The sequence below is a fragment of the Aedes albopictus genome, chromosome 2, assembly GCF_035046485.1.
Source record: "Aedes albopictus strain Foshan chromosome 2, AalbF5, whole genome shotgun sequence".
In the NCBI taxonomy this organism is placed as follows: Eukaryota; Metazoa; Arthropoda; class Insecta; order Diptera; family Culicidae; genus Aedes; species Aedes albopictus.
This window is the reverse complement of record NC_085137.1, coordinates 407,612,572-407,620,772: the sequence shown is the minus strand read 5'-3', so window position 1 is coordinate 407,620,772 and position 8,201 is coordinate 407,612,572. Positions and strand designations below refer to the sequence as shown.

General features: G+C 38.0%; 1 protein-coding gene across 1 annotated transcript; it reads right to left on the bottom strand.

The window, feature by feature from the left end:
- Positions 1-2,078: 2,078 nt before the first annotated feature.
- LOC115259838 (uncharacterized) lies at positions 2,079-7,338 on the bottom strand. The gene is made up of 3 exons (XM_029860669.2): positions 6,799-7,338; positions 5,420-6,601; positions 2,079-2,372 (listed from the first exon to the last, which is right to left on the bottom strand). Exons 2-3 carry the CDS (start codon positions 6,474-6,476, stop codon positions 2,314-2,316), a joined length of 1,116 nt encoding a protein of 371 aa, XP_029716529.2. The 5' UTR covers positions 6,477-6,601; positions 6,799-7,338; the 3' UTR covers positions 2,079-2,313.
- Between the last annotated feature and the right edge of the window lie 863 nt (positions 7,339-8,201).

Here is an 8,201-nt window from a genome sequence, read left to right as displayed (position 1 = left end):
GTGTGACGTCATTTTCTATTAGTACACACTAAATTCGCTATAAAACACTCTAAAATTGCGTAATTCAACTATTTCTCCCCAAGTCTGTAGATTCTATAGTGTCTATATTCGGTAGGTCCATGTCCTGCCAAATAACAGCTGTAGACACCTTCTCTATAAATAATAAGCATCCCGCACCAGCGTCTCCCAATAGGAAAGTTCGTATCAAATGGCTCATCAATTGAACATTTTTGACCTACCCAACAACTAAGACACCCTATTGTTTCGGTACGTCTTGTCCTTGTCCGCTTGTTTAGGTACGTTATATCCTGTAGATTGGGGGCATTTTTCAATGCTCACTAGCACCACCTAGCGGAAACTTCCCGAACTAAATTGTTCATCACTAGATAGGCCTTGACTTTCCTAACATCTTTGCTGAAAACATCACCCTTGCAAAAAGTAAGGATCACGAGATACGCGAGAATATATGTTGGGTCCAATGGACCCCAGGGTCCCAAAACGGACCTTCATTTAAGGTATCCTCTTGAGGGTTAAAGAGATTTCTAGATAAATATCTAGTTTATTTCGGGAAATATCAGTTGAGAGGAATCCTAGAGAAAACTTTTGAAAAAGGCATATAAATAATTGCAAGAATTGTTACTGAAAACTTTAACGGAAATTTCTGGGGAATCTCTGCAGGCATTCCTGGATATATTAGTGCAGGAATTGTTAGAGAAACTCCTAATACAGGGGATAGACAAAATGATCGGGACAGGCAAAATTTTCACTTTTCAAAAAATGTTCAACTAACTGTAACTTTTTGAAAAGTGCATTAAAAAATCTCAAATTTTTACTGTCAGTTGGTCAACTAGTTATCTATCAATAGTTCAATTTTGGACAAGATCGGTCTGTTTTACATGAAGTACGAAAGATTCTGATAAAAGGCATAATTATCCGATAGCCAACTTTGAACTCTTATATCTCCGGATTCAATGAACCGATTGTAATGAAATTTTGAGCGTTTATGACTTATATAATGAACTTCAAAAAACTTTTGACTTAAGTCTAGTACGCACCTGGTAAGAAAAGCACTCCAGAACAAATCCCTCTAATTACCAAAGGAATTTTGACATCTGATTAGTATGGGAAGAAATGTCACTTTTCCTTGAGGAATAATTGAACGGAATATTTTTCCGCAAGGAAAAGTGACAGCTCCATTTGATTTGCCCGGCAGGCGTTACGAGCGTTACACAATTTTCATTTCTTTCCAGCTGCGGACCGCTTAAGAAATTTTAACAGTGAAATCATTTCTTGACCGTTCCTTGGCCTATCTTTTTCCACAGTACTTATCAGGTGCGTACTACCTCAAATTGTCAACACGGAAGAAAATTAGAGCGATAAGAGTATTTTTCTTATTAAACGCGGTGGTAATTATAGTACAGTTATATTCCCACAAATTGACTTTAGTATAGATATGTTTTGGAAGAAAGTAACAAAATATCTGATAGAAAATTGAAACAAGTTATAAAATGCATGTTAAAAATAGACCAATTTACTAAAAACTCATATAATAAATTAAATCGCTATTAATCTTAAGTTTTATCCTTGAGAAACACAGCCAAGGTAGACTAGCACGGGAGAACAACTTAACAACGGATGAAAAAGGTAGAACACTTTGAAGCTAGGTTTTCGGAGCTTGTAGAGATTTTTTTTTTTTTTTTTTTTTATTTGTGAATTTTAACTTATTGCTAATTCTTCACACGCTTGTAGAGATGCGTGTAGCACGATCGGTGTCTAGAATCCAAGAGAGCCCGACAGTAATCGGACGGTTTATTCGATGGCTTTTGCTATAAACTCATTTGACATTTGTCGTTACACTCAGACCCGAATATACCCATTATAAGTATAATCATTACTCGATTTACCTTTATAGTAAAAGCACTCTAAAAATAATTAACTAAATGGACATTACAGACCTTCCCCTTTTACAGGTTGTTCGTTCAACTACAAAAATTAAAGAAAGTTATTCCCAATGGTATCTATCAAAATTATTCGATCACTAGTATACATTCAAAAATATTCGAATTCACCCCTAAGTTATTTCTTCGCGTTCTCTTCGAACGCCGTGGCAGGCCATCGAGCGCCAACCCATTCTCCATCTTTCGCTTTCGACTCGGTTTATCCGTTAACGACCTGGCTCCTCCCATCTCGTGTTCCTGGAAGCCAAGGAAGGGCTCCTCATCGTCGCTCGTTCTTTGTGGCAATGGATCTGGATTATCGACAAGAGGATCGACATGTACCACCATCCTGCGACTAGCCCCACTGCTTGCATCCTTAGCGATTTTGACTTGATTCCTGTGAGCCGTTGTTGTTACGTCGTTTCCAATCGTGATCTGCAAAATATTTTTACATACACGTTTTATAAAATGCGCTTTTAACCATTTAGCCTGGTGGTGGGGATCATGGTTTTTGTACCACAAAATATCTCCCGCCATCAGACTATCCAAAGGATCCTTATGAATCTCTTTGGTATTATAATCCATTGCTCTGTTATTTGTTTCATCATTGGCGTTATTGGTTTTAGTTTGCATATTATTATTGTTAGTATGTCGTTTTGGATTAATCAAATCGATTAACACTTTTGGGGTATATGCTAAAACTTTTTCTGAAGGGAAGAAACCCTCCATTGTCAAACTATTATTCCTAAAATTGATTAAGAAAACGTTTATCAGGTCCTCCAACTCCAAATGCATGTATTCTGGATCAAGAAGCAACTTTTTCAAAACATTTTTAACAGTGCGAACAAATCTCTCCGCCTGACCATTACTGGCTGGATGGTACGGAGGACTGTTTAGAACTCTTATTCCCTGCCTTTCAAGAAAGTTCTTAAAATCATGAGCATTGAATGGAGGGCCATTGTCTGATACTAAAATATCCGGAAACCCAAATCTAGCAAAATATGCTAACAATTTTTTGATAACTTTTGAACACGATGTTCCGTTTTTCATCCACTCAACTTCCACCCATTTTGAGAAACTGTCTACGATCAATAAGAAAACATGATGCTTGAAGTAGAAAAAGTCGATATGCACTCTACCAAATGGTCTTGTGGAAGGTGTCCATTTCGATTCAATGTTCTGCCTTGGGTGCACTGCCATACTAGCACAAGCATCACATTCACTGACAAATTTTTCAATATCAGCATTAATTCCATACCAGTATACAGAACGTCTTGCCAATTGCTTCATTTTTACAATTCCAATATGATTAGCGTGTAGAAGTTTTAAAATTTCACTCTGCAAATTCTGCGGTATTATTACTTTATCCTGATATAACAAACAACCTTCAACTATTTCCAAATCCTGTTGATTTGCAAAGATATCTTTGAAATTATTCTCTACCCGTTTTGGCCAACCATGGCGCATGAAAGTCATAATACGTTGTAGGAAAGAATCAGCTCTGGTGTTTTTCGCAATACTTGTAAAATCAATTGGACAATCACTGCTGAGATTAATGTGCTTGATACAATCCAAATCCAGATCTTGAGGAACCGACTGCTCCAATGGAAAACGCGAACAAAAATCGGCATTACCCATTTTTGCAGAAGGCCTGTACTGGATATCAAAATCGTATATTGACAATTCCAAAATATAACGCTGTAGTCTTGTTACAAAAATAGCATTCTTTCCCTCCTTGCCGAAAATTCCTACAAGTGGTTTGTGGTCGGTAAACACCGTGAACTTCTGTCCATAAAGAAATTTATGGAATTTTTTTATTGTGCATACTAGTGCAAGCGCCTCTAAATGAAGGATTGGGTATTTCTTTTGAGCAGAATTGAGTGAAAATGACGTAAAACAAATGGGTCTCTCTAATCCATCAACAGAATGTGCAATAACTCCTCCAAGCCCATAGCCAGAAGCATCAGAAACTACGATGACTGGTTTTCTGGGATCAAAAAATTCAAGAAAATTTGTTTCTAGAAGTGATTTCTTTGAACTTTCAAAGGTTTGGTTGCACTCATCATCCCAAATGAATTTGACTTCTTTCTTCAACAAGTTATATAAGCAGTGTAATTTGGAAGACAAACCCGGAATGAACCTGTTATAGTAGTTAATTAGTCCCAAAAACGATTTGAGCTCAGTTACGTTTGTTGGTGTTTTGGCATTTTTGATTGTTGCAATTTTATCTGCACACGGCGACAAACCTTTTTCGCTAATTACATGTCCCAGGTATTCCAAACTAGTCACAAAGAATTTACATTTATCCCAATTCACCTTAATATTTGCTTTGGACAATCTATCCAAAACAATAAAAAGTTTTCGCCTGCAATCTTTTAAATCCTTTCCTGCTATGAGAACATCATCCAAATAGACATAAACATTATCAATTCCCTGCAAAATTTGATCCATTATTTGCTGAAAAATAGATGCACTAGAGGAAGCCCCCTGAGGCAATCTATTGTAAATAAAAAGACCTTTAATCGTATTTATCACCATGAATTTCCTTGAACGTTTTGTTAATGACAACTGTGTATAAGCGCCTTCCAAATCAAGTGCGCAGAACACTTTACATCCTGCCAATCCAGCAAAAAGATCTTGAGCTACAGGTAAAGGATACCCGAATAACACATATGTTGTAGATAAGTCTATATGACTCCTATATGACCAAATTTGGTCACATTAGAGTTATACCGACTCATGTATGACATGTGTGCTACTAGGGTAGGTGTTGGGAATGATGAGTTTGTTGATTGAAACTTTGCAATCAATTACTAACCGTATATCACCATTCTTTTTCATTACAACTATAACAGGAGATGCCCATTCACTTGTTTGAATCGGAGTTATAACATTCTCTTTTTCCAATCTATCTAAATAAGTTAAAACTTTATCCCTTAGTCTGTAGGGAACGTCATAAGCTTTCCTAAAAATAGGAGTGTCTGTTTTTAAAACCAGTTCGGCTTCATAACCGTTGATAGGAGATGAAAAATCTTTGATAAAAACGTCGGCAAATTTTTCCTTAATAGTATTCATTAAATCACCATCCTTATGCCCTACATTATTTACAGGTACTAAATTGTCGAAATAATTGCGCCAGTTGGGAAAGAAAACATCCAACCATGTTCTGCCTAACAGAGGAATAAAATCATGATCATTGTCCAACACCAAAAGTTTCAAATTCTTTTGTATATTTCGAAATTCAACCATAACAACCGCCTCCCCAGCAACGTTTAAACTGGAACCATTTACCACTATCAAGTTTTTAGAGCTTTTCCTAAGAGGCACATTTAGCCTAGTATCAAACAACCTTTTCCCAATCACAGAAACAGAAGCTCCACTATCAACTTCCATTAGCAAAATTTTCCCCGCAACGGTTAGTTCTAGTAAACAAGGGCTGCTTAAATGGTTAATAGAAGAAATATGCATACACTCTAAATCACCTTGATCTGAATCGTCACTAGAATCATCCCAAGCCATCTGGTTCATCATGTTCGATATAGTGTTCACCGTGCTCGAACCAGACTTTCCCAAGTTGACATTATTGATAGGGTCTTTTTTGAGCTGCTTTAACCGGAAACACTTCCTCTTAACGTGCCCCGGAACTCCGCAATAACTGCAAATTCTCTGATCGATCACCACTTGTTGTTCAGCCTCCAGCTCCGCAGGGTACACCGGCGCATCCTGATAGCGGCGATGTGATTCCTCGAAGCGCACATTTCTGGGCTGCCTGTTTCGCGATGGACTGCGAAAATGAGCGCGGTCGTTATACCCTTGGTCGTACCTGTTGTATGGTTTCGAGCTGCGGTCGGCACTCCTCGCCGGCGATTTGTACTGTGGCCTGTAACCTAAACGGCTTTTCACGGGAACTCGACCTCGGCCCTGCGCTAAATCCGCCATACGCCGCAAAACCGCCCCTCGACCACCAGTAAGGCTACCTATGGATGCGATTTGTGCGGAAGAATCCTCCCTTGTTAAGGCTCTAGCATGAGAAGTGGCCATTTCCCAAGTAGTTATTATTTTCTCCGCTTGGGCTAGGTTCAAGTTTTTCTCGTCTTCAGTCAACAATTTTTGTCTCAAAGCGTCATCAGACAGCCCAATGAGAACCCGGTCAAGAATACGGCCATCTTTGTCATCCTTGAAATTGCAGTACTCAGCCTGAAGCTTTAGGGAAAATAAGAAATCACTGGCCTTTTCGTCCGGTTGTTGCATCCGTGACCCAAACTTATACCGCTGGATCAAAGCTGAATCCGTTTTATCAAGCTTTTGCTTTAGTTTTTGTACCAATTCATCCAGTGGGGCTGCGTCTAGCAATTCCTCACTAAGGTATAAATTTTGGGCCACCTCGAATAGGTATTCGCCCCCCAAGAGAAACAATTGATCTTTCTTGTTCTCGTCCGCCACTTTATTTATGCGGAAATGGTACCCGAGTCGCTTAAACCAAGAAGCGAAAGACTGCCCTTTACGGTAGGGGTCAATGTTTGGAGCTACGTGAGACATTTTTATCAATTACACCTCTCCAGTGCCGATAATATTATCAGAAATAAAATCACACCGCTAATTCCAAATAGAAAAAAAAATCGCTGGATGAACAGTCGATGAGCTGCCACAAACTTGTTTTACGGCTAATTTAAACAAAAGAAAAAAAATAACACTCATGAAACCTACGCAATAAAAAATTATCACAATTGTTCACTGTCTATTGTCTCTTTTCTTAATCGCAAGACAAAAGAAACCAAGCGTCACCTTTATGCTACAAAATGGCGTTTGCCTAGCACAAAAACACAATTGTTTCGTTAAAAAAAAAACACTTTTGTCTTACCTCTACCAAAAATCGTCGAAAGTTTCTCCCCTACGGAAAAAATCCGATGCTTTTTCCTGCTTTGTTCGTCCGTCCAACGTAGCCGTCCGAAATCCTCCGGGATCGAAAGGGTTGCGGTCGCGCTGAAGGTCAAACGTCCCGGCGCCGAAAGTCAAAGATCCGGCCGCTGCAGTCCAGGTGGTAGCACGCTTTCACTTTCACTTCACTGTTTTCCTCGTCGTCCACTATTAATCTTAAGTTTTATCCTTGAGAAACACAGCCAAGGTAGACTAGCACGGGAGAACAACTTAACAACGGATGAAAAAGGTAGAACACTTTGAAGCTAGGTTTTCGGAGCTTGTAGAGATGCGTGTAGCACGATCGGTGTCTAGAATCCAAGAGAGCCCGACAGTAATCGGACGGTTTATTCGATGGCTTTTGCTATAAACTCATTTGACATTTGTCGTTACACTCAGACCCGAATATACCCATTATAAGTATAATCATTACTCGATTTACCTTTATAGTAAAAGCACTCTAAAAATAATTAACTAAATGGACATTACAATCGCTCTAACTTTTTTTCTCATAAACAATTTTGAGCTTACTCAAACGTTTTCCAAAGCTCATTATATAAGTCATAAATGGTCAAAATTTCATTGCATTCGGTTCATTAAATCCGGAGATATAACAGCTCAAATTTGGCTATCGGATAATTACGCCTGTTACTAGAATCTTTCTCATTTCATGTAGAATAACAACTAGTTGACCAATTTACAGTAAAAATTTGAGATTTTTGACGCACTTTTCGAAAAGTTACAGCTAGTTGAACATTTTTTGAAAAGTGAAAATTTTGCCTGTCCCGATCATTTTGTCTATCCCCGGTAAATCCAGGAAAACCCTGTAAGAATTTCAGTGGACTCCAGCAAGTAAACTTTTCAAATTTTCAACATTGTCCTTCTAGGATTTTCCCAGTGATTACTCATTATAAGGGATGTTTTCCAGGTATTCTCCTGAGAAAATTCCTCACTGAAGATTCATTCAAGAATTGCTAAGGCATTACTCGAAAAAAAAAAACGAAGTGATCTTATAAGAATTCTTTATGAGGATACTCTCAAATTCAAATTCTCTAATTGGTTTTAAAAATTCTTCTAAAAAATTTGTATTCGGGTACTGTTTCTAAAAATATTCAGAAATACTTAAAGAAAGTCTCCACGTTCTGTTTATTTCAAAGATTCTTTTTTACAGAAATATATTCATTTATTTCAGTTCCCTTTTAAATTTCTCCAGTTTTTTTTTTCATGTTTTTCCCACGAATCCAGTACCGTAATCCGGGGTCAAATTGATCACTTTAAAACAACTTTTGCGGATAACATCAGTGACGATTCAAATATTGCCAAAAGAATTTCTGTAAAACCAGTACC

Excerpts from the sequence above, each read along its gene's own strand:
- LOC115259838 (XM_029860669.2), bottom strand. The coding sequence starts at position 6,476 with ATGTCTCACGTAGCTCCAAACATTGACCCCTACCGTAAAGGGCAGTCT. Across the intron at positions 2,373-5,419 it reads TAGTGACGATTCAGATCAAG|ATCACGATTGGAAACGACGT; the intron begins GTGATTTAGAGT and ends AATATTTTGCAG.